A 27,864-nucleotide genomic window follows, 5' to 3' on the forward strand; every position below is an offset into this window, starting at 1 on the left:
ATTTGATATCCAAAACCCATCAGAACTGAGTTCTGTCTGATAACAAAATTGGTTAAGATTGAATTCAGTCTGATATCCAAAGCCCATCAGAATTAAGTTCTGTCTGATATCCGAAAACAGTTAGAGCTGAGTTCTGTCTAATGTCCAAAACCACTTAGAATTGACTTCTATTTGATATCCAAAACCCATCAGAATTGAGTTCTGTCTGATATCCAAAACCAGTTAGAACTGAGTTCTGTCTGATATCCAAAACCACTTAGAATTGAGTTCTGTCTGATATCCAAAACCAGTTAGAATTGAGTTCTGTCTGATGTCCAAAACCACTTAGAATTGATTTCTATTTGATATCCAAAACCCATCAGAATTGAGTTCTGTCTGATAACCAAAACCAGTTAGAACTGAGTTCTGTCTGATGTCCAAAAACAGTTTGAATTGAGTTCTGTCTGATATCCAAAACCGGTTAAGATTGGGTTCCATCTGATATTGAATTGAATTCCGTCTGATAACCAAAACCCATCAGAATTGAGTTCCGTCTGATATCCAAAACCAGTTAAAATTTAATTCTAATAACCAAAACCAGTAAGAACTGAGTTCCATCTGATAATCAAAACCTGTTAGAATTGAGTTTTGTCTGATATCCAAAACCAGTTAGAACTGAGTTCTATTTGATATCCAAAACCCATCAGAACTGAGTTCTATCTGATAACCAAAACTGGTTAAGTTTGAATTCTGCCTGATATCCAAAGCCCATCAGAATTAAGTTCTGTCTGATATCCAAAAACAGTTAGAATTGCGTTCTGTCTGATGTCCAAGACCAGTTAGAATTGAGTTCTGTCTGATATCCAAAACCAGTTAGAATTGAGTTCTGTCTGATATCCAAAACCACTTAGAATTGAGTTCTATTTGATATCCAAAACCCATTAGAATTGAGTTCTGTCTGATATCCAAAACCAGTTAGAATTGAGTTCTGTCTGATGTCCAAAACCAGTTAGAATTGAGTTCTATTTGATATCCAAAACCCATCAGAATTGAGTTCTGTCTGATAACCAAAACCACTTAGAATTGAGTTCTATTTGATATCCAAAACCCATCAGAATTTAGTTCTATTTGATATCCAAAACTCATCAGAATTGAGTTCTGTCTGATATCCAAAACCACTTAGAATTGAGTTCTATTTGATATCCAAAACCCATCAGAATTTAGTTCTATTTGATATCCAAAACCCATCAGAATTGAGTTCTGTCTGATAACCAAAACCAGTTAGAATTGAGTTCTGTCTGATATCCAAAACCACTTAGAATTGAGTTCTATTTGATATCCAAAACCCATCAGAATTGAGTTCTGTCTGATATCCAAAACCCATCAGAACTGAGTTCTATTTGATATCCAAAACCCATCAGAATTGAGTTCTATTTGATATCCAAAACCAGTTAGAATTGAGTTCTGTCTGATAACTAAAACCAGTGAGAATTTAGTTCTGCCTGATATGCAAAACCAGTTAACACTGTATTTTGTCTGATATCCAAAACAGTCATAAACTCATCTAACAGCCAAAAGGCCAGAGGAAGGCAGAACAGAGTAAAATGCAGGAGATGACAGGTTTAATGTAAGCAGCAGTGTTACAGTTAAAACCACATTGGAAATACACAATGCAAACGAAGGGGAACGTGAAGGGGAACGTGTTGTCTGTCTGGGACTATTTGTTCTTGACTGTCAACAGAAATGGGAGGGTTAAAAATCACTAATTACAAATACTTACTAAAAATGTAACCAAATATCACAATATAGACGATGCAATACAGCAATACAATGTTAACATTAAAATAGCACTGTCTTATCTTAGAAACAGAAAATACTGGCCAAATCTCCATGCAATGAAAGCAATTTTCCTACCCAGCACAATTTTCCATGAAATTGGCAACTGGTATCAGTGGTTTATGCACATTTTCTTCTGGAGATCAAAGTAGTTTTTTGAGAGGTGTGGAAATGCACTTCTGACTCAAGTGGAGCCCTTGACCTAGATGAGATCTGACGGGAGGTGCTCAGATAAAAAGGTTACCTGCTAGGTCACAGTGTCAGGCAGAACAGTGAGCGGACGCAATCTCTTGAACCTGCCAATGAAACTTTTGTAAATCCAGTGCAACTCTTATAATTAACTGAGGCTGTCTACACTGGACACAGTTTGCAGAGCAGACTAGTTATCGGATTCTATTGCATCCAGGTTTACGTCCCAACCTGCCTTATGCCGTTCAAACTATCCTGTTACTTCCCAAGCCTGTATATATCTGTCCATCAGAAAGCACACAAAGATGGTTTTTTATATGATGGCACATGTTTTGGCGGGCTTTCTGGCGAGAGTGGGATTGTGAAACCCCAGTCACGTAAGACTCATTGTTTAGTCTGTGATGAACTACGTGCTGGTGTCCTCCGGTAAAACCTGCAGGAAGTGCGAACACTCATCAAGCTCGAGAGTTCTGTACGCGTCTACGGTTGTAACAAATGGTGCGTAGCTCTGGGACACATGGATGTAGCTGCTTAAATCTACTTGACTCCTTTTACAGTTGAAGAGTGAGTCAAACAAGAGATCGGCCGGTGAGGGCTGCGAGTCTTCTTTAAATACAGCAGGAATGAGTTGGTCTGGTTTGGTGTAGCTCTGGTTGAAGAGATGTGTCGGGAAAGCTTGAGTTGGTGCTGGTTTGGGGTCCAGGTATGTTCCAGTGGTCTTTGTTTCGGCCTCATTGCAATCATGTCGAACAGTGTGGTAGGTGAACACCTGAACCGGGACGTAGTCTTTCTCACAATAACCCTGATAGCATGTAGCTTGACTGATGGAGATGATGGAGCTCATGGTGGATGTTAGCTTATGCTGTTGAACATAGAAGAGAAAACTTAATGAAACTGTTCTTGCTGTAGTTTGAAGGTCAAAAGTTTGGAAACATTACTATTTTTAATGTTTTTGAAAGAAGTCTCTTATGCTCATAAAGGCTGCATATATTTGATTGATCAGTCATATTGTGAAATATTATTACAATTTAAAATAATTGTTTTCTATTTTAATATACTTTAAAATATAATTTATTTCTGTGATCAAAGCTGAATTTTCAGCATCATTACTCCAGTCTTCAGTGTCACATGATACTTCTAATATGCTGATTTGATACTTAGTTATTATTATCAATGTTGGAAACAGTTGTGTTGCTTAATATTGCTTTTGGAAACTGTGAAACTTTTTCAGGATTCATTAATGAATAAAAAGTTAAAAAGAACAGCATTTATTTAAAATAGAAATCTTTTCTAACAATACAAGTCTTTGCTATCACTTTTTATCAATTTAACATTCTTGCTGAATAAAAGTAATAATTTATTTAAAAAAAGAAAGAAAAAAACAGTAGTGAATATTTTTGCAAAATATTTCTATTTTAAATAAATGCTGTTATTTGTTTTAACTTTTTATTCAGCAAAGAATCCTGAAAAAAGTATAACAGGTTATCAAAACTGCATCACAACTGTTTCCAACATTGATAACAAATCAGTATATGAGAATGATTTCTGAAGTATCATGTGACACTGAAGACTGGAGTAATGTCTGATGAAAATGCAGCTTTGCATCACAGAAATAAATTATATTTTAAAGTATATTAATATATAAAACAAATATTTTAAATTGTAAAAATATTTCACAACATAACTCTTTTGTTTTTTTTTGTATTTTGGATCAAATAAATGCAGCCTTGGTGAGCATATGAGACTTCTTTTAAAAACAAAAAATCTTACTGTTCCCAAACTTTTGAACTGCAGCAGTGTGTGTGTGTGTGTATATATGATATTTGAAAGAAGCCTGTTATGCTCACCAAGGCTGCATTTACTTGATCAAAAATATTATTACAATTATTAAAAATATTATTACAATTGTAACTGTTTTATATATATAATAAAATGTAATTTATTCCTGTGATCAAAGCTGAATTTTAAGCATCTTTATTCCAGTCTTCAGTGTCACATGATCCTTCAGAAATCATTTTAATAAACTTTTTCCAATTTTTCCACTCTTAATTAGTCCAAACTCCAAACGAATGTATTAATATTAATGATAATATTCTATAAATATAATAAAAAATACTCTGTTTACAAATTATTTACTATTTACCAGGATTTTACTTTGTTTTCTTCATATGTCTTATGTTTCATGTCATGTATGCTTTTCTCTGACACTGTTGTCTACTTGGTAACGAAGTACACCAACTTTGTTAGTTTTGGTGGAAACTGAGTCATATACTGTATATAAAAAATATTTTCTTCCTCAGTATTTTTTTCTCCAGTACAAATATCTAAAATACTTAAATCAAGATACATTTATTCAAGAAGCAATATAATGAATTGAGGTTTTTTTGGCCACATCTTTGGACATTAATTTGGAAGGTATTTTCTTTCCAGACAGTAGCAAGAGATACAATTCATTCTTACCTACAGATTTTAATTTATAGATTATTGATACCTGAGGTGTATATGTTTCCTAATATCAGCATGTGGGTTTGAAGAATCACTGACCATGCTTAATAACTACAGTATAAATAAGGTTTTGTGTACCTGACATGGGTTAGCGTTAGACCAGACGGACAGGCTGCTTTTTGAGGGGTCTGGTACGGTCGGACACAGGCACTGTTTAATCCTAAAAAACAAACATAAATACAGAGACAATAAGTACTGCATGCTATAGAGAATTGTTTTTTTTTTTAAATAGAAGAACATACTGCATAGTGAGATAAATATTGGACAGTGTTTATTAATGCTTTCCTTGAATGAATATAGATTTAATAACAATCATGATTTTACAAGCTCTCTTACCGTACTCTCAGGCATAATGGGATTATTAGTATCAGAAAACTCAGTAGTAGTGCGCACAGCAGTATGGGGATCACTTGTACATCTTCAGGCCCTTATTTGGACACACACAAACAGGTTTAAAGATAACATTGTGTTTATACAGGCATGAATGTATCAAAAAAAAATCAACCCAAATGGCGTCATTCTTACCCACAGCCACCATCTGCCACGGCCCGGCGGCGCCCCCTGCTGCAGTGTGAGCCATTACACAGATGTTATAGGTTCCTATTGTTAGTCCAGTCAGAGACATCTGTTCAACGCGAGCGTAAACCTCCTCACCTTCAGATACAGACACAAACGTGGAGGGTCAAACTCTAAAATGAAAGTTCTGTCGAGTCAATTTAATTAATTAATAGCTTCTAAGTATTTTGCAAAGAAAAGTTTGTGTTTTACTTTTGCCATTTATACTGTACAGAACAGTGTAATTCCGGAAGAAGCCATGAAGTTTCTCTATAGGAACAGGTTCCCATTTCAGAAAAATGCCACTGCTGCTCGTCTTCAGCACTGTCATCTTTGGGCCAACAGAGGGCGCTGATACACAGAAACACATCAGTCAATGCATTCACACCGACAGCAATTATTTACAGACTTACTTTAATTGCATGAACATACAGACACTGTTCATCCTGTTCATCTTGATATATTTATTTAAATAAAGGTGTTGCCATGAGCTGGACAGATGTGTACAGAAGTCAAAGGTTATGCAAATTCCTGAGCATCTGCAGTGTTTGTTTGTTTTTCTGTATTATTCATTATTATAATAACAGCCTTTCTTTGGTTGGTTTTCATGTCCCTATTTATTTTTTAAATGTCAGATATAATTTGGTAAGGACATTTATTTTAGAAAATAAATTAAACATAAATTATCTTTGTGACTGGAGCATGTTGTCACAGTATATGGGGTGAAATATATGAAATATGACATAAATTACTACATGACAATATATATATATATATATATATATATATATATATATATATATATATATATATATATATATATATATATATATATTTTGGACTTTTGATTATTGTTGGTTTAACTTAAAAAAGTAAGTTGCCTTAAAATTTTAGTTCATTGAAATTAAAAATTTGAGTTGACAATAAAGGAGATTGGTTTAATAGATGGAAACTCAAAATGTGATGCTATCTGAATAACATTAATAGATTCTGATGTTATCTGATAACATTAATAGATATAATCTAAGTTGATTTGACAAAAGAAAAAAAGCTCATGAAAATAATTTTTTACAGTGTAGTTATACATCCTACTGAGATATACAGTAGCATGTGTGACAACTAGCCCCATTCTTTTCTAAAGATCATTTTTGTGTATTATGCTTTTCTTTTCTTTTCTTTTTTGAGCATAGCATATGACTACCACACACAGTACTACCACACCTTCAGTTCCCATAAATGAACATCTTTCAGTGTAATATCTGACCTCCTTCCCGTGTGAAGGCAATGGCAGACATGTCACTTCCTGCTCGTCGCTCATACAGACTCACGACAGACAGATTATATGGCACCTCTGGCAGAAGGCCTGAAACACACACAGACATGTACTAAAACTATTCTGTTCTAGTTCTTTGATTAAACTATAAGTATATTGAAATTAATATTAACAAAGATTAATAAATGCTGTATAAGTGCAGTTCATTATTAGTTCATGTTAACTAATGTAGCTTACTAATGTTAACTAATGAACCTTATTGTAAAGTGTTACCAATATTTGTATTCTTATTCTTATTCAAGATAAAGATAAAATGAAGAAATATATTAACGCCATAAGTAACTGTAAACGTGTGAGGTGATCCACACCAACAGTCATAGCGTCCAGAAAAACAAACAAAAAAAATGACTTAGTGCGCATCTCTATAGGAGTAAAAGTGATTGTTCAAACCTGTGAGAATAAAACTTCTTGCAGTTTTATTCACATGTTCCCAGTGCAGACTAGTTGGTCCACTGTAAGGCACAGAACTCCACTGCAGCACAAAGCCGCTCTCTGATTGGTTCAGGGCAGATGTCCATTCCACCTTCAGGCGAGTGTCGTCCAAAGGGGTGACTCTGGTTATCTGAGGGGGTGGGAGTTCTTCTAGGATGGGAAATGGGAGATAAGTTTGGGATAAATGACCTCAAGGTTTCTGATGTTGTTTTATGAATGCCTGTGCAGAATTTCCCATAAAATCATCTCTATTTCATTAAACAGCCACAAGCAAGTTGCTTTGAGTTTTTAACAGGATGTCATGAATTCAGAGTGAAAGAGAGCAACCGTTTATTTTTTATTTTTTGCAAAAAGTTTAATGAAAAAGAATGTTTGTATATTAAATAAATATGTTGTGTTGCCTATTTTTTTAAATAAATCAGAGAATGAAATACTTTTAAAAAGAAAGCTGCTAATTCTCATTTTCTTTATTTTTGAATTTAAGTTAAATACAAAATATTCAAAAACACTGGTGCTAATAAATAAAATATAATAATTTTTCATTATTATATTATATTATATTATATTACAAACCGATTCCAAAAAAGTTGGGACACTGTACAATTGTGAATAAAAACAGAATGCAATGATGTGGAAGTTTCAAATTTCAATATTTTATTCAGAATACAACATAGATGACATATCAAATGTTTAAACTGGGAAAATGTATAATTTTAAGAGAAAAATAAGTTGATTTTAAATCCTAAATTATTAAATTAATAGTTTAGGAATAGGAATGTTGTCCCATTCTTGTCTAATACAGACTTCTAGTTGCTCAACTGTCTTAGGTCTTCTTTGTTGCAACTTCCTCTTTATGATGCGCCAAATGTTTTCTATGGGTGAAAGATCTGGACTGCAGGCTGGCCATTTCAGTACCCGGATCCTTCTTCTACGCATCCATGATGTTGTAATTGATGCAGTATGTGGTCTGGCATTGTCATGTTGGAAAATGCAAGGTCTTCCCTGAAAGAGACGACGTCTGGATGGGAGCATATGTTGTTCTAGAACTTGGATATACCTTTCAGCATTGATGGTGCCTTTCCAGATGTGTAAGCTGCCCATGCCACACGCACTCATGCAACCCCATACCATCAGAGATGCAGGCTTCTGAACTGAGCGCTGATAACAACTTGGGTTGTCCTTGTCCCCTTTAGTCCGGATGACATGGCGTCCCAGTTTTCCAAAAAGAACTTCAAATTTTGATTCGTCTGACCACAGAACAGTTTTCCACTTTGCCACAGTCCATTTTAAATGAACCTAGGCCCAGAGAAAACGCCTGCGCTTCTGGATCATGTTTAGATATGGCTTCTTTTTGACCTATAGAGTTTTAGCCGGCAACGGCAACGGTGGATTGTGTTCACTGACAATGTTTTCTGGAAGTATTCCTGAGCCCATGTTATGATTTCCATTACAGTAGCATTCCTGTATGTGATGCCGTGCCGTCTAAGGGCCCGAAGATCACGGGCATCCAGTATGGTTTTCCGGCCTTGACCCTTACGCACAGAGATTGTTCCAGATTCTCTGAATCTTTGGATGATATTATGCACTGTAGATGATGATAACTTCAAACTCTTTGCAATTTTTCTCTGAGAAACTCCTTTCTGATATTGCTCCACTATTTTTCGCCACAGCATTGGGGGAATTGGTGATCCTCTGCCCATCTTGACTCCTGAGAGACACTGCCACTCTGAGAGGCTCTTTTTATATCCAATCATGTTGCCAATTGACCTAATAAGTTGCAAATTGGTCCTCCAGCTGTTCCTTATATGTACATTTAACTTTTCCGGCCTCTTATTGCTACCTGTCCCAACTTTTTTGGAATGTGTAGCTCTCATGAAATCCAAAATGAGCCAATATTTGGCATGACATTTCAAAATGTCTCACTTACAACATTTGATATGTTATCTATATTCTATTCTGAATAAAATATATGTTTATGAGATTTGTAAATTATTGCATTCCTTTTTTATTCACAATTTGTACAGTATCCCAACTTTTTTGGAATCGGGTTTGCATATTATATTATAAAACTGTTCCTGTCCATGATTCCGATTGGTCAATAGCTGTGTTTTATTCACAATAAATAAAACCGCTTCATACAACGGTTCTGTGTATCACTACACAACACCCTTAGCAACCACTCTTAGCAACGTAAACTGTATGTTCTCAGTTGATATTGTTCATTGAAGCTTACTGTATTATGTATATTATGTACTATATTATATTATACTAGCAACCATAAATGACCACCAGTTTGTCTAGCTAGAAACCATATAAACCAATGGCTATTAGCTGCATTTTCCTGACACATTAATTCCACTGAAACTCCTAAACATGCTGACGCATCATATCAGTGATTTACCTGCATCTGTTTGCGCAGGTATGTAGATGTGAGCTGGAGGTGACGTCCCAGCAGAGTTGGTAGCCGTCAGGTTGCAGTAACAGGGGTCGAGAGAAACAGTGAGGACACAGGAGCTTCTTGATGCGTTTAAAGCGCCGCAGGTCCACTGCGATGAACCCAGCTCACTGCGACAGGACGCAGAGTAACTGAGCACAACACCATTGACCTCAGGCCAGGAGACAGGCTGAAACAGACACTATGAATAATTAGTCATGTTTTAAAGGGTTGATTGATTATGATTTCACTTTTTTAAACTTTAGTTAGTGAGTATGTTGCTGTTTGAGCATAAACAACATCTGCAAAGTTATGATGCTCAAAGGTCAATGCAAAGGGAGATATTTTCTTTTACAGAAATCATTTTTTAAGGACTACAACACATGACTGGTAGGGACTACAATGTGCTTCTTCCCAGGTTAGTGACATCACAAACCCTAAAATTTGCATAAACCCTGCCTCCAAAAACACACAACAAAGGGGGTGAGGCCATGTTGGGCTGTTTTAGAGAAGAGGAAGAGTTGTTGTAGTAGAGTGTTGTTTTCATGCCGTCATTTTACGCCAGACTGCTTCACAAATGATGATCAATTCAACGCTGGATTTGAACAAAAGATTAACATGACGGCACATGCTAGATAATGAGTTGAATCAACTCCACAGCAACTACATAAATGTATCCACTAACCATTCAGAAACGTGCAGTTTAATTCTAAAAGTTGTAACTTCTTCCTGAGTCTCTCCATCAGTGTCGACTCCGGTTTGAACAATGTAAGGCTGAACACCGTTACTGACAATCCTCATTTTGTCTGCGTGAGATTCTCCAGCTTTGTTGTTGTTGAGCAACCGAAGTGCAAACTGTTAAAGCTACGCCCTCTTCTGGAAAGGGGGCCGGGAACAGCAGCTCATTTGCATTTAAAAGGACATACACAAAAACTGCTGAAACTTCACAGGCACATTCTGGGGACACTAGAGACTTATATTACATCTTGTAAAAGGGGCATAATAGGTCCCCTTTAAAGCAGGCCATTAGAGGAAGATGCACATACAGGCAGATGGTGTAGTTACAATGATGAGCAGACAAACACTGACCCCTTTCATCACAGCCGCACTCTTATTTGCATCGTAATTATTATGTTTTAGTATATGTTATTGAATATGGCAATGTTAATGTATTTGGTGTTAGTTAAAATAGATCTGCTACGCTGCTGCTGATTATTGCTGCTGCAGAGCAAGTATGGACTGCTAATAGATACACAGAGCATGTAAGATATGCTGCTGCTGCGTAAATAGACGTACATAAATCCCGTAGCAGATCTAGGCAGGTGGAGCTGGGGGAGGTGGAGGATTTCAGAGGAACTCTGATAGCGCTGCAGGACTAGCTTACAGCAAACACTGACCCAGACTAAGTACAATGCATTAAAACATGACAAACAACCAATTTTAGACGTAACAAAGAATCTGCAAATATTATAATGCATTTTAGTTTTGGTCACAGTTATTTATGAAAAGATATAATGCATTATAATGTACATTATGAAACTTTATAATGCATTACACATAAAGGCTTTAGTGTTACCAACATATTTAATTAAAATGTTAACTGACAGCCCTAAAAAAAAGAAAAAAAAAAAAGTGTTAAAATCTTTTTTTCTATTAAACTTTCCACCCACTTTTCCCAGTTTAAAAATCCCAGATTTAGATCATAAGGATTGACTTGGTTCATTTTGTTTGTCAAAATAGATTTAGGCCTGCTTTAGATGATCCACAATGCAGATCCACAGACTTAAATGTAACAGAGTGACTAAAAAGCAATGGAAATGACAACAATCATGCATGACACAATTCTGTCTTTAATTAGCACTGGGTTCTGTGTTCATTTCCTGTTTCTAATGTTCCTCTGTGACAGAATGTGACAGAATTAATCACAGCAGCTGTGAGCCTGGAACCATTCTGAGGTTATTATCCTTATAAATGTTATTGCAAGCAGAGAAAGAAACAAACAACTCATTAAAACCTACCAAGTTGAACTGAAGCCACATTAATTATTATTCCATAAAACTCAACGAGTAGATGAGGGTCGATGTCAGAAGAGTTAATATTCTGTTTAATGATCGTCTGAAGGCTGAGTGTTTGTGTATACAGAAGAAATATTATAACACCCGTAAGAAAAAAACAACAAGGTCTGGTCCTCAATGCTCAATAGTGTCATGTTCAGTTTAGTTTTGTTCATGGACCTTCAATTTGCTTTCCATTTGTCACATGTTCTTTGTTCAGTTTCCTGCCACTTGTCTGTCTCCTTGGTTACCGTCATCATTAGTTCATATGTTTCAGCTGTGTTCCATTAATTATCCTCATTTGTGTTTGTTATATAAGTTGGTCCCTCACATTCATTCTCTGTCTGGTCACCGTTATGTTTAGTTGTTTGCACCACCTGACTGCTATCTGGATCTACTATTAAACTTTATTGTTTGGAATTATCCTGTGTGACAAATAGAGCCAATGAGCCTAAATATATATATATATATATATATACTGTACAGTACTGTGCAAAAGTCTTAGGTACGTCAGTATTTTCACCCCCCAAAAAAGGTTTTAAGCCAGTTATTTATATCTTTTGCTGTAGTGTGTCAATAGGAAATATCCGTGCACTTTTCCAAACATTCATTTTGCCATTAATTGTAATAATCCAGTGAGATTTTTGAATACACAATAAGACTGATAACAGTTGGTGTTCCACAAGAGCTCACCATCATCAAAATATATATATATATATATATATATATATATATATATATATATATACACATACAGATACACACAACAATATATATATATATATATATATATATATATATATATATATACATACAGTAAATAAATGTAATAAATAAATAAATAATTATTTCATTTATTATTGTATGTACGTATGTGTATATATATATATATATATATATATATATATATATATATATATATTTTTTTTTTCCCAGGCCATTTTTTCCCCGATTACAAATGTATGGTAAACATAGGTTGACAATTTATAAGAATGGCCAATATATATATATACATACAATAAATAAATGTAATAAATAAATAAATAATTATTTCATTTATTATTGTATGTACGTATGTATATATATATATATATATATATATATATATATATATATATATATATATATATATATATATTTTTTTTTTTTTTTTTTTTTCCCAGGCCATTTTTTCCCCGATTACAAATGTATGGTAAACATAGGTTGACAATTTATAAGAATGGCCAATATATATATATATATATATATATATATATATATATATATATTGAAATATATTCTTAATAAGTTTTAGGTATATATTGAAATCTATTTTAGCAATATATTTTTGGCCACTTTTTTATATATATTTTGAAATATACAGTACAGTCCAAAAGATTTTTAATGTTTTTAAAAGAAGTTTCATCTGCTCACCAAGGCTACATTTATTTAATTAAAAATACAGTAAAAACAGTAATATTGTGAAATATTATTACAATTTAAAATAACTGTTTTCTATTTGAATATATTTGACAAAGTAATTTATTCCTGTGATGCAATGCTGAATTTTCAGCATCATTACTCCAGTCTTCAGTGTCACATGATCCTTCAGAAATCATTCTAATGTGCTGATCTGCTGCTCAAGAAACATTTAATGTGTACAATTGTACAAAATATTTGTGTACAATATTTTTTTCAGGATTATTTGATGAACAGAAAGTTCAAAAGAACAATGTTTATCTGAAATCTAATCTTTTGTAACATTATAAATGTCTTTACTGCCACTTTTGATTGATTTAATGCATCCTTGCTGAATAAAAGTATTCATTTCTTTAATTTCTTTTCAAAAAAATAAAAATAAAAATTCTTACTGACCCCAAACTTTTGAACGGTAGTGTATAATGCTACAGAAGCTTTGTATTTCAGATCAATGCTGTTCTTTTGAACTTTCTATTCATCAAGGAATCCTGAAAAAAAAAAGTACACAACTGTTTTCAACATTGAAAATAATCATAAATGTTTATTGAGCAGCAAATCAGCATATTAGAATGATTTCTGAAGGATCATGTGACACTGAAGACTGGAGTAACGATGCTGAAAATTCAGCTTTGCATCACAGGAATAAATTACTTTGTCAAATATATTTAAATAGTACACAGTTATTTTAAATTGTAATAATATTTCACAATATTACTGTTTTTTACTGTATTTTTAATTAAATAAATGTAGCCTTGGTGAGCAGACGAAACTTCTTTTAAAAACATTAAAAATCTTAGTGGTTCCAAACTTTTGGACTGTACTGTATATATGCTTATATCCCATATGTTTATGGGACATGTCAGGGATTAGATCTTCTAGCAGAAGAATGATACTTTATATTGGACCCCATTGACTTTCACTGAACATTTAAAAAGATATCAAAATGTTCAAAATGCCTTTTGTATTCCACTAAAGAAACAAAGTCATACAGATGAGGCGTGAACAACATGATGAGTAAATGGTGACAGATGTCAGAATTGTCATTTTTAACAGAATTATCATTTTTGGGTGAACTATCTCTTTTAAAAAAAGTTAGTATAGAAGCAGTCTGCTAAAAAAAAATGCAGTATGGTCTAATCACTAAATCAGGTGCTATATTCAGGTGGTTGATATGTGGAGACCGGGCGGGGAGGCAGGATGTGGTTGTGATGTTTTTTTCAGATTTGCTGACACAGGAAAATCTGAAAGAGTGTTATTAAAACAGGAAGTGCCTTGAGCCATAGGCACAAGTGAGTATAAATGAGTCTTTATATCAGTCGCTGATCTGCTTTACATCTCTATATTTATGCTGTTTGTTTGTTTTTGTCTGTATGCCAGGTGGAAACTTATATTAAACATATTTAATATTAATGATCATGTCATTGTTTAGTGTACATAAATACATCCAGACTGTTCCATCTCACAGGAAAGAAAAGTCATCTCAATAACATTAAATTGAGATGTTTCTCCTGATAAAAAATCCCCAGTAATCTGAAATGTCTCAGATATCAATAACTGTGCTCAGATTTTACAAAGATAAAATCTGCAATCAAAAGTCAGAGATCTCAATAACATGTATGCCCTGTATGTCGGCAGACTTGTTTGTGTCTGTCTTCAATTCTCATTTCAAGGAAATCTGTGAATCATCTTTATAAAAAGCTAACACAGTATAACTGAGAACTACAACAATGCTCCTGATATAATAAAGTGGTTCCTGTTTTTCCTGTAGGATTCCAGTAGTCACATAAGTCACATGCTTTGAATCACATCCTCATCATGTTTAGCCTATTTGAAAACAAATTTCTATAGAACATAAGCAAACCTTCCAGAGCAGGGTGAGGCGTCTCTTTCCAGCTTCTTCTGCAGGCTGGATGTGTCTCCAGAGCCGAGGAGCCGCAGACGGGGCTGAGGAAAGATCAATCCTGTAACTCATATTCATCCATACAGCCACATTTAACCACACTACTCAACGCAAATGACTCAAACAGATGTCTCTTTTTCACAGCAAACACTCTGAAAGTGATCATAATGAGTGGCCTAGTATTGATTTGAACAAATGTCTATTTGGTGGGATGTGAAAATGCACGCTCATTTGAGGGATTCAAGCCTAAAGTGCCCCTATTATGCTATTTTAAAGGTTCTTAATTTTGTTTTGGAGGTCTCCTTCAATAGGTTTACATGCATCCAAGGTCAAAAAACACTTTCAGTTTCTCATAATATACATTGCAGCATCACCTCTTTTCTCACAGTGACTAAAAGGTTCTCATCCTTTTGAAGTGCATGCCAAGTGGATTGACTTTAGCAGCTCAAAACATGTCTTGACATGTCGTTGTTATTGACATGTCGACAACATGAATCAACCTGAATCAACATGAATCAAACTCTTCCAGGCTTCAGCTACAACTACAGTGTTTGAAGGCGGGGCAAAGTAGACGTTGTTCACGGGCAGCCAATGAAGACCATAGGCTGGCATTATGCAAATTTGTTACAAACCTACAAAGGTTTATGCAGGGAGTGAAACTTAAATTACTGCCTGCTTTGGCAGTTCAGAAACGGTTCTTTCTTTTGAAAGTATTTATTGTGCACTTTGATCTCGCAGACCTATTACATTCACAAAGAGCTATATAACACACTACATGAAAGATAATACCTGAAAAAGCATAATAGGGGCACTTTAACAAGGAAAACTGTGCTGTAGGGATGACATATTTTTGTCTCTTCGATTTTATGCCAGTGGATCTTTCCAAAATACATTCGCTGATGGTTAGGGGTGTGACGAGACAGGTATCTCACGAGACGAGACGAGACTCGAGATTGAGTTCACGAGACAAGACGAGACAAGATTTTTGCACACTATTTTTAAGAAATCCTCAATGGTGAAATACATGACTAGAAAAAATATTCTGCAGGTATATTTGAAATGTGTTAACTAATCATCTTAATGAATGTCGTTTCAGTTCAACTTTCTGAGTATGAATTATCATATGCAGTAAAAGACAACAATACTCAAGTACTGTAAAAGGTTTTGCCACAAACTCAACTGACTGACTTCTCTCCTGTATGATTTCAGTCTCTTCAGATCTTACTGTACATGATTTATGAGCTTCTACAACTTTTGACCTCCTAACTGAACTCTTTTCCACAAACTGATCATAGAAATAAAAACAGTATAAATAAAAATGGTAACACTTTACAATAAGGTCTCATTTATTAACATTAATTAACCAACATCAACTAACAATGAGCAATATATATTTGCTACAGTATTTATTAATCTTTGTTTATGTTAGTTAATAAAAATAGTCATTCATTGTTAGTTCATGATAGTTCACAGTGCATTAACTAATGTTAACAAATGAAACCTTATTGTTTGTGCTTAATAAGATTAAGAGAAAACTCTTATTCATTTTTATGGTAACACTTTACAATAAGTGCAACCATAATCGCACTCTCTCAATATTCAAAGTGCAAATAAGACCAAATTGTTCTTTGATACAGAGCTAAGAGATGGTTACAACTACACTGCCCAGCCTAAAATGGCTTTCAGATATTTGCATTCATCAGGGAGCCACTTTCAAAATGCGGGGTGGGGTATTGAGATTGCGTTTGAATGCGCGCTCGCGTTTACTTTCACTTTCGCGATCGCGCATACTCTGTAAATATGGAGCGGCGGGAACCGTTATCCAACTGAATTAAATGTTTTTTATTTAAATACAAAGCAAAAGGACAGTCGAATCATAATGTAAAGCATATTCTGTCCTAATCATCCTCCTAACACTCTGTCATGGCAATATCACAAGACTACTTTTCGACGAGAAATCTCGTCACATTTTAGTCTCTTCACACCTCTACTGATGGTAAATTTAAGCAGAAATACAGCATGCCGGGCGATACGGCGAAAACAGATTTCTCTGGCCCTTCAAAATAGGTCTAATCAACATGTTCATCTACCCACCCAGGAGGAGGCCACACGCACTAGGAGAAATTTCGCAGAGATTCTGGCATAACCGGTATTTTTGGATGTATTGATGGTACTCATGTGTGCATTCAGGCACCATCTAAAAACGAGTAGCTTTTTGTAAATAGGAAAGGCTTTCACTTAATCAACGGCGTCTCAACTAACAGTGAGGTAGAACATGTCAGTGTGTATGCGCATTGTCTACGCTAAGCGTAGCTGCGCCTAGTTGTAGTTTTAGATGGTGCAACAGGTGAAAATATTCATTGGAAAGCTGAACGTAACTAAGTCCAGCGTAGAGCTTACACCCATCTTTTTTACGTCCAGCTGGTGCAACCGGCCCCTAAAATGGCAGACTGAGGGCCCTATTTTAATTATCTAAGCACATGGCGCAGGTGAATTTAGGGCGTGTCTGAATCCACTTTTGCGATTCGATGGAAAAAATGGTTGGTGCACCAGGATTGTACCTAATCTCTTAATGAGTCATGAGTGTGTTTTAGGCATAACGTGCAATAAACCAATCAGAGTCTCATCTCCTGTTCCGTTTAAAAGCTTTTTACATTGCTATATTTACATGGCGGAATTTGCAAGCGGAAAGACTGAACAATTCTCCAGAGAGAAAACGGATCTCCTCGTGTGCGAGGTTAAAGCATTGTAATCCTTTTATTTTTAATATTTGGCATGTTTGTTTGCTGCTGTGCATCCCTGTGTGTGTAACAAGCAGCGTTGTGCACCCGCCTATAGGTTCATATTACTAACATGCTCTTTATATAACAAAAAAAATACTGCGCCATTGACTTTAGAGCAGGTTTCAGTTGGTCAATGGCGCAGTCGTTTTCAGTTGCCTCAAAATAGCAACACGCCAACAATGCACCTGAACACACCTCGTTTTCAGACCAGCACGCCCATGGGCGATCAGATGGGCACGAGTGCATTTGCTATTTAAACAATGTGGGCACTGGACATGAAAATAATAATGCGTCGAGCTGAAACTAGCAAAAAACACTTGCGTCGTGCCTGGCGTCACATTGCGCCGGGTGTATGATAGGGACCAAAGGGTCTGTGGTGAACACGAGCTCAAATTATTTTCACGCTTTATTCTACAACATAAAATACATCACAAATACATTGTACTTTTTAAAGACAGTTGCTAACAAGTGTCTAAATGGGACTACAGAGGTTGCTGGTGAAATTAAACATCATCACACTGTACAGGTAAACTAAACTACTAACTCGCTTTCACAGTCTTGTTGCGTTTTTAATTGCGCTCATGCAAACTCTCCTAACTTTCAGGTGACATTTGAGTCTTGCAACCATAGTGTAGTTCATTTATAGCCTATGTTTAGCTTTTGTACAATTTGCCGATTGTATTTATCTTGAAAAGTTAATTTGTGTTCATTTGTCAAGATTATCATGATGAACAAACCATGTAAGAATCACAATCTTTTGCTCGGTCACAGAGCTTATTTTCTGCAGTAATCCAAAAGCTAATGGAAAAATCCTATTCGGCCTCTGCCATTGAAACCAGGGTGATGATAACTTCTGGGTTGGCCTACAAAAATACATCATCCCTGCAGCGTTCTACGTCAAAATCCATCAGAGTTTTACCTTTCTCTGCTGTGGTGGTGTCTATAGAGGTCCATGAGCTCCAGTGAGCGTCTGCTCGACTGTCCTGAACTCTCAGTCTCACTGTATACGTGGATCCTGGGTGTAAGTCACAGAGCTCCAGTGTCTCTTCAGAATACGCTTGTATAGTCTGTGATCGAGTCTACAGGATCATAGGAGAGGGTTTCATTAATAGTCTAATCTTATATTTGCCGTAATCAGATAACAGTTTTGTTAACCTTTAGTACACTTTAGCATACTTTTAAATACTTCACAATTCACACTGCCTGACAGACACCACCCAACACGGACAATCACCAGATTACAGTACGTCACTTCTCAGACAATCCACAACCTGTCAAATGACAATTCAACATGTTCAATCAGCGTCGACCAATGGCAACAGACGCCGACAGGGGTAACTCACCGATCCGACAAAACCCTGTCTGTTGCCGTTGGTTGGTGTCTGTTGGTGCAGTGTGAATTGGTCTTAAAAAGAGTGCTTATTACAGACATAATATACTTTAAAAGAATATACAGTACAGTACGGTAGATTATTGAGGCCTACAACTTGTAATCGGTTACTGATTCCAAATTACACGACTAAAATTGTAGTTAATAACATAATCTACTACATTACACATTTAGGTAATCAGACTACTTTTTGATTACTTTCAGATTACTTTTGACTTAACTCATTTTTCACATTGATTTGGATAGGAAAATCTTGTACCATATTGATATGAAAATACAAAGAGAAATAAAATATATTCCATTCTTTGTTTTCAACAAGATGTAATCAATAAATCATGTAATTAATAAAAAAGCAAAATTTTAAAACGTAATATAATCTAATTACAAGTACTTAATTTTTGTTACTAACCAGCACAAACTGAATTTAATGTTTTTGGACACTTAATTGCATGTTATTTACAATTAAATGAAAACGTATAATAATTTAAATTTATATTAAATGCAATTTGTTGAAATTTAGAGTTTTTTTCTGACCCATTCAAGTTAATTTTACAATTACTTCTTATCTATGAAATATGTTTAAAGTGTACAGCCGAATGTACTGACAAGCATTAATAGTAAACTAAAATACATTTCTATTGAAACTTATATGTCATGCATTTAAAGGGATAGTTCACCCAAAAATGAAAATTCTGTCATCAAAAGAATATATTTTAGAGAATGTTGGTAACCAGACAGTTGATGGGCCCCACTGACTTCCATAGTAGGAAAAAAAAATAAAAAATACTATGGAAGTCAATGGCTACCGTCAACTGTCTGGTTACCGACATTCTTCAAAATATCTTCTTTCGTGTTCAATAGAGGAAAGAAACTCATACAGGTTTGGAACAATGTGACGGTGAGTAAAAGATGACAGAATTTTCATTTTTAGTTGAACTATCCCTCTTATAGCTCTTATATTTTTGCTCATGATAGGCATATAAACCTGGTCATGTGTTGTGTAATCCATTTGGAGCCGTATGACTTTCTCATTCTTGTAGAATTTCTCATTAATTCCCCAGATCATCTGCAAACACCCAGAAGATCTCGCTGATTGATTGAGATTTATTATCCGTGGGGGAGCAAGTTTCACTGCAGTAGAGAGATAAAATCATAAGAATACAAAAGAAAAAAACTTTTTATTGACAGGTTATTTTTTTTATGTGGTCAGGCATGAAATGCCCTTGGCGCTGAACACAGGTGCAAAGCCAGATGAATACTGACTGTAAACATTACAATAGATGGAAATGAGTCATTTGCATAAAAGTAATTCTAATGACGTGTCACAAATGACAATATATGAAAGGAAAAAACAAACTGTGCATGTGCGCTTTTGTTCTCTTATTCATTGCTTGTTGTTTGTGTTGTCACAACCGACCTTGACCATTAACATGATAGATATCTTGAATATATGCACTACTGTTTAAAAGTTTCTGCATTTATTTGATTAAAAATACAGTAAAAACAGCAATATTATTACATTTTAAAATGTAATTTCTTCCTGCGATGACAAAGTTGTGCTGCTTTAAATTTTGTGAAAACCATGGTACAATTTTTTTTAAAGATTTTTAATAAACAGAAAGTTAAAAAGAACAGCGTTTATTTGAAATAGAATTTTTTGTAACATTATAATTGTCTTTACTAACCCCAAAAATCTTACTGACCCCAAACTTTTCAACAGTAGTGTGTTATATGTATATTAAATGCATAATGGAAGTTCGCAGACACAATATACACTCTAAATACTACAGAACTAGTAATAATATGGTGGTATGCTATTACGAACATGTCCAAAGTGTTCATACCTCAAGTTTCAATGCTACAATCTGCACAGAGATGTACATTAATGTTGTTAGTGAAGTAAAGTACCTGCACTGATACCACCGAAGAAGTACAGTGGTGAGCGAATGGATCCAGTGAGCGTGGATGCCAGCACGTCCGCGCTGAAACAGTGAAACGCTGAATCGATGGGCTGAACGGAGCAGTTAGATCCGCTGGTATCACAGACACCCACAGTAATGAAGCTTTGTTTTGTTTCACAGATGGTTCTGTGCAGAATTACACAAGAATATTCACACTCACTTACAAGCTTGCAAATAAACAGCCAACTGTGTGCTGGTGATTTAAAGGGGTCCTATTATGCTTTTTTACTTTTTTTCAGCTTTCTTTAGTGTGTAATGTTGCTATTTTTGTAAAGGTTGTAACTTCTTCCTGAGTCTCTCCATCAGTGTCGACTCCGGTTTGAACAATGTAAGGCTGAACACCGTTACTGACAATCCTCATTTTGGCTGCGTGAGATTCTCCAGCTTTGTTGTTGTTGAGCTGTTAAAGCTCCGCCCTCTTTGGAAAGTGGGCCGGGAGCAGCAGCTCATTTGCATTTAAAGGGACACACACAAAAATGGCGTGTTTTTGCTCACAGCCAAAATGGGGCAAATTTGACAAGCTATAATAAATGATCTGTGGGGGATTTTGAGCTGAAACTTCACAGACACATTCTGGGGACACCAGAGAACTATATTACATCTTGTGAAAAAGGGCTTTATAGATTCCTTTAAATAATTCCTGCCCAAGGCTTATGCAAAATAAAGGGGTGAGGCCTGGTTGAGTTAGTCAGTAGTAGACTTGTTCGAGATGCATTTGGGGCTTCATAGAGACAGAAACTAAACAGAGCGTTACTGACAGACTGGGAAGAGAGGAGCTGCAACAATGTAAATTATGGGGAAAATAATGTGTTTTTTGAACATTTAAGCATGAAAACCTAAAATATAAAATCAAGACTTAAAAGGGCATAATAGATCCCCTTAAAAAAACACACAGCACTGATCTGAAGAATCTTTAATGAAACACCAATAACTTGTTTTATCCACAAAGATCTATATAGCAATTTAAAAAAAAAAAAAAAAACTACAGCAAATAAATATGCTTTAAAGGGATAGTTCACCCAAAAATGAAAATTTGATGTTTATCTGCTTACCCCCAGGGCATCTAAGATGTAGATGACTTTGTTTCTTCAGTAAAATACAAATGATGATTTTTAACTCCAACCGTTGCGGTCTGTCAGTCATATAATGCATTGAATTGGTAATGCCATCTATGAGAATAAAAAAAAAAACATGCACAGACAAATCCAAATTAAACCGTCATCAGAGCATGTTCAGACCTCACACACCGGATGCTCACGGCAGTTGGACATGGTGTATCAGAGGTAAAAAATAATATAAATATTGTTCGGTTTCTCGCACAAACCGATCGTTTCGTGTCTTAGGACATCAATGTGTCGTCATTGTCGAGCCGCAGGGTTTAATTTGGATTTGTCTGTGCATGTTTTTTTATCCTCATAGATTACCGTTTCAATGCATTAAATGACCGACAGACTGCAACGGTTGGACTTAAAAATCATCATTTGTGTTTTACTGAAGAAACAAAGTCAACTACATCTTGGATGCCCTGGGGGAAAGCAGATAAACATCAAATTTTCATTTTTGGGTGAACTATCCCTTTAAAAAAACACTGCAATGAGTGAATATGAAAACAGAACTTGTGCTTAGTTGGGACTTCAAACCACTTGTAAACCACCATCTGCTCAAAACATCACTGACAGATCATTAACCACTTTAAATCAAGATAACAAGTCAGCTAGTAGTAGACTTAAAGATTAGTTTGTAAAGCCTCAAAAAAAGGATAAATAGATGTGTATTTACGTATATGTAAATAAATTTCAAATGAGAAAAGGAATTAATTGTGAAGTGACTTTTCAATGCATGAGACTTGAATAAAGTAGCTTCAGCACATTTCCTGAAACTATTAAGGATTTTTATTTATCAGTTTCACTGATCGGTACAAATTTCCATAGAGGTCGGCAGTAGTCACGCCAATCAAAACCACCATGGGCATATGATCAGAAACGAGTACTGTGAAAAAGTACTGTGGTGGTATCAGATGTTAATACCAAGGTACTTGCAATGCCATGCAGCTGAATGATATCATATTCATATATCATGGTATTAATGTGTTACCTTAAGGTACTTAAACAATGGTACTGATGGTACGATACCTGTCCAAAACATGCTAATGTTTTGTTAGTGTGACATGTGGCTTACTTGTTGATCTGAAGTTTGTAGCGGCTGTTGTTCAGGTGGTGGTTGGTCGTTTTCCAATAACAAGTGATGTGTTCGTACTGCAGAATCACACAGTGTGTGATCGACAGTGTTGATGAAGCTGCTGCTGCTGAGAGAGTTGTGACATGTTCAGCGAAAATGTTTAATAGTGTTTCTGAACACAAAGAAAATTTGCTCAAGCATGACAATTTATTTAAAGTAAAATAAAACCCTTTGGACCTAAGAACATAATTTTCAATTCAAATCTTTTTTAATGAGCATTTGTGTAATTGGACCTTTTGGTTGAAACTTTATAGCTACTGAGATTGAGCCTTAAGTGTGACAACTAGCCCCGGTCTGCCCTATATAGCCCAGGTGTGCAAAGACAACACAGCAACATCACTGAGCATCCAAACCTGCAGCAGTCTGTGTGTGAGCCGAACACACACACAGCCACAAATCAAGCAGCCGTACGGATCAGATTTCAGCTAAAGGGCAAGAAATAATGCAGTTCTGGGAATCTCGCAGCAGGACACACAGAATGATGTCACAACTACAAACATGAACTGGAGGAAGTACTTATGTGGGTGCTTAATTTATACTGCCGTTTCGCAACAATGTTTTTCTGTTGTTTTGGGTGACGGATGGCTCAACACTTACAATACAGTAGCCTATGCATAAAATAGGCTCCTTTTTCTTTTTTAGGTCAGTCAAATGCATAAGCAAAATGTTCAATTACTGATTCAACTGAAATATCAGTTTAATTTTTTTGATATGAGGGGTGGCATACACTTATTAAGACTTGATAACACCAACTTTGGATCAAAGGTTGCTGTCAAATATTATTCTTATATTGTAATAATTACAACCATATGCTGTAATCATTGCAACACGCACACTGTGTCTGCTTAACTGAAAGCATGATGTTAAATAACCACATAACTTGTATTATCTTATAGCTGTACTCTCTAAAAAATGCTGGGTTGAAAATGAAAAATACCCAGCAAATGGGTTGTTTTAACCCAACAGCTGGGTTAAATGTTTGCACAACCTCAACTATTGTTTAAACAATACTGTATTGCTTGCTTAAAATGATTCTTTTCTGTACAGCACTTTAGTCAGCCTTGGTTGTTTTTAAATGTGCTTTATGAATATTGTATTGTATTGATGTACACTACCAGTCAAAAGTTTGGAAACATTACTATTTTTAATGTTTTTGAACGAAGTCTCTTATGCTCATTAAGGCTGCATTTATTTCATAATAAATACAGAAAAAACTATAATATTGTGAAATATTATTACAATTTTAAAATTATGGTTTTCTATTTTATTATACTTTAAAATATAATTTATTTCTGTGATCAATTTTCAGCATCGTTACTTCAGTCTTCAGTGTCACATGATCCTTCAGAAATCATTCTAACATGCTGATTTGATACTCAGTAATTATCAATGTTGAAAACAGTTGCGTTGCTTAATATTTTTTTGGAAACTGTGATACTTTTTTCAGGATTCATTGATGAATAAAAGGTTAAAAAGAATAGCATTTATTCAAAATATAAATATTTTCTAACTATATAAATCGTAACTATCACTTTTTTTTTTTTATCAATTTAACACATCTGTGTTGAATAAAAGTATTAATTTCTTATAATACTGACCCCAAACTTTTGAACAGAGGTGTATATTGTTACAAAAAATTTCTATTTTAAATAAATGCTGATATATTTTTTTTTAACTTTTTAATTCATCAAAGAATCCTGAAAAAGTATCACAGGTTATAAAATAATATTAAGCAGCACAACTGTTTCCAACATTGATAATACATCAGCATATTAGAATGATTTCTGAAGGATCACGTGACACTGAAGACTGGAGTAATGATGCTGAAAATTCAGCTTTGATCACAGAAATAAATTATATTTTTAAGTATATTAAAATAGAAAACCATAATTTTAAATTGTAATAATATGTCACAATATTATTGTTTTTTTCTGCATTTATTATGAAATAAATGCAGCCTTAATGAGCATAAGAGACTTTGTTCAAAAACATTAAAAATAATAATGTTTCTAAACTTTTGACTGGTAGTGTATTGCATCAGATTTGACACCAATGAAGTTTGGTTAAGAGACATGTGAGAAGCAGTGGTGTTATTGATGTCCATCCTGCACCATATTTGATTTTTGAGAGCTTTGGTGGACTGAAAGATCAAAACTTGCATATGACTAATTTCTGTAGCAGCTTGTGTTATGCTGCTTTTCATTCACTATATGAATAGCAGTTGTGTAAAAAAAAAAAAAAGCTATGTGACAATTCTACAGAAATTCTGCTGTTTTCTACTGAAAAGAAGAAAGCATTCAAAACTGGAAGAGGATGAGACTGAATTTTTTTGGGTGCCTATTCATTGACTTACTACAAACTTACTGTGGGACTGTCCCAAGGTAAACTGTGGTTAAATGTCTAACTCAAGCGCACATCAGAGATAGTTCATCCTCTCCAGTCTGTCAATTACCAGCCCAGATCTTTAACCACTACACCTTTGACACAGACAAGACAATCATTTTTAAAATAAAGTCTAAAATAAAAGCAAGTAAACCCTTACCTGTGTCCAAGAACCTGTTCATTATGCACATCCAGAGCAGGAGTCCAGCTTGACACAGCTTCCTCTGGCTCATTTCTGACTTGAAGACTGTCAGCTGCTGTGAAAGTAAGATCAAGCCATTTCAGCTGAAATGTGAATGGATTCACAAATCAAGTCAGCAGAGGCTCAGTGCCAAACTCTTGCGCAATGTTCCACATTAAAACAGCTTCAAACGCAAGCGCATTGTGTCCCATCAACGGATGCATGGATTCGAGAGGTATATTTTTTAGAGGCTAAAAAGGGTAAAAAAAGAGAGAAATAAACAAAAAATACAATTATTATATCAATAATAAATTATTATTTAAATTGTGCAAATAAATAATTACATACATACATAAAATCAACAAAACAACAACAATAATAATTAATAATAAGTCCTATCACTGGATTCAGAAAAGAATATTTTTAGAGGCTAAAAAAATAAAATAAAAAAATAATATATTATTGTTGTTGTTATTATAATTAATAAAAATATATTATTTAAAATATGCAAATAAATAACTAAAATGCATAAATATAAAAGAAAGCAAGAAGAAGAAGACACCGATAATGTGCATCGACAGGACTTTTTGCAGGTAAAAAGGACAGGTAAATCATAAAAACAAAAATAACTCTATATTTTCTAGTCCTTAAGTCGAAACACATTCACATTTGACATGGATGTAAGCGCAAATGAAACAAAATAAATGGCTATTATGGTGGATTACCCAAAGCGAAAGCAGAATAAAGTCGACATGAGCGCGTGCCGTACCTGTGCTGGATGAAGTTGAAGAAGCAGAGAGTTGAATGCCGTCCAGCATTTATAGCTTTTAAGTGTCCGGTGATGCCAATGACATAATGACGGCAGGGGATCCGATGTGATGATGTGCTCGGTTTCGACATTAGTTTCTGATCCAGACGTGCGTAACGATGTGTGAATGTTCGTGTCGCACTCTGACTGTTTGGGGTGGTGCTTACAGCAGGCTATACATGTCATCATTAGAACTAATGAAGTAGGCTATACATCTGGATACTTATATAAAATAAAATGCATCACAATACAACAATACTTTATATTTCTATAAACAATTTTATATAAAAATAAAAAAATTCAGAGGTTATGCATGAAACGTTAATATAAAATAAAAATTATATTTTTAAACACAAAAACAGTAAAGCTGAAATGCATTATTGTAAGAAGCTCAAACTATTTGTTGTGTTTATTTTTTTCCTTCAAATGACTCACAAAGCCATTCAAATACAGAGATAGGAAATGCTCATTCCACTGAGAGATTAATAATAATAAAAAAAAAAAAAATGATTGCAACTTCTTACGCAATCGTGTTTTCCAACATTTTGAATTTTGAACAACATTGTAGTTTTGGGAAATGAGTCTTTCTGTTTGAAAATGCCATAATGGTTTAAGATATTTGACTGATAGAGAAAAACTGCAATTGTTTATAAGGAGTCTTATGAAAAGAGAACTGATTGAAAATGGTGACTGAAACCAAATGAAATCGAACACATGCAGGTGATGTTTAGAGGTTAATAGTAAGCTATAAATAATAAGAGATCAGATGTGTTTAAATTGCTCGGACAGAGGGAGGGCATGTTTGTTTTCAACTATCAGATGGAAAACATTCTGCATGTAATTGCAAATCCCCCTCAGCACCGCGACCTCAAAGCTCTCATGTGGAGATACAAGTACACAACACACAACTCAGTGATGAGGGAATATTTGTCACACACTAGACTGAACACACAAACAACAGTGGCGCATTCGGTCATTATTAAGAGTCGCCAATGTTTCAAATGCTTGCTATACCGGAAAAATGCATGCGGGGTTATGCAAAGCAAACATGTTCAATTTCTGGAAGAGAAACATTTATTTAAAATGACCCAAATCTGCTGATTTTGAGAGGTTCTTTCATGTAGAGGTGTGAAACATACATACAACTAGACTCCATACACCGTACTGACAAAGCTTTGCACATCTCCATTTGGGGATTTTCTGCCATCCTGCCATCCTGAGATATTTGATTGGTTCAAGTTCAGGCTCTGGCTGGACATTCACAGAGCTGTCCATAAGCCACTCTTGCATTGTCTTAGCTGTGTGCTTGGTGTCATTGTCCTGTTGGAAGGAGAACCTTCTTCCCTGTCTGAGGTTCTGAATGCCCTGGACTAGGTTTTCATTAAGACTAACCCTATATTTTGCTGCGTTGAGCTTTCTTTCTACCCTGAAAAGTCCCCCAGTCCC

The 27,864-nt window shown here is 35.0% G+C and overlaps 1 protein-coding gene across 4 annotated transcripts; it reads right to left on the reverse strand.

The window, feature by feature from the left end:
* Nucleotides 1-1,584: 1,584 nt before the first annotated feature.
* On the reverse strand, nt 1,585-26,708 carry LOC125251350 (interleukin-6 receptor subunit beta). 4 transcript variants are annotated; one of them, XM_048164346.1, is made up of 15 exons: nt 26,380-26,708; nt 25,590-25,686; nt 22,988-23,111; nt 20,757-20,935; nt 19,834-19,979; nt 18,378-18,537; nt 14,637-14,719; nt 9,231-9,453; nt 6,788-6,979; nt 6,329-6,427; nt 5,278-5,415; nt 5,035-5,163; nt 4,846-4,936; nt 4,588-4,669; nt 1,585-2,866 (listed from the first exon to the last, which is right to left on the reverse strand). In XM_048164346.1, the coding sequence occupies exons 1-15, from the start codon at nt 26,605-26,607 to the stop codon at nt 2,411-2,413; spliced, it is 2,427 nt and encodes an 808-aa protein (XP_048020303.1). In that variant the 5' UTR covers nt 26,608-26,708; the 3' UTR covers nt 1,585-2,410. The 4 variants fall into 4 exon arrangements, with proteins under 4 accessions (XP_048020303.1, XP_048020302.1, XP_048020305.1 ...); XM_048164345.1 differs by having other exon boundaries at nt 22,988-23,114; nt 26,380-26,706; XM_048164348.1 differs by having other exon boundaries at nt 25,590-25,861; nt 26,380-26,513.
* Between the last annotated feature and the right edge of the window lie 1,156 nt (nt 26,709-27,864).

This window comes from Megalobrama amblycephala, linkage group LG17, assembly GCF_018812025.1.
Source record: "Megalobrama amblycephala isolate DHTTF-2021 linkage group LG17, ASM1881202v1, whole genome shotgun sequence".
Lineage (NCBI taxonomy): Eukaryota > Metazoa > Chordata > Actinopteri > Cypriniformes > Xenocyprididae > Megalobrama > Megalobrama amblycephala.

Bases quoted from the DNA above. Each gene is read 5' to 3' on its own strand.
- LOC125251350 (XM_048164345.1), bottom strand. From the start codon at position 26,607: ATGATGACATGTATAGCCTGCTGTAAGCACCACCCCAAACAGTCAGAG. The intron at 18,538-19,833 runs GTTTATATGCCT...ATGATCCTGTAG, and splicing joins ATTACACAACACATGACCAG to ACTCGATCACAGACTATACA. The intron at 4,670-4,845 runs GTAAGAGAGCTT...TTTGTTTTTTAG, and splicing joins CCATTATGCCTGAGAGTACG to GATTAAACAGTGCCTGTGTC.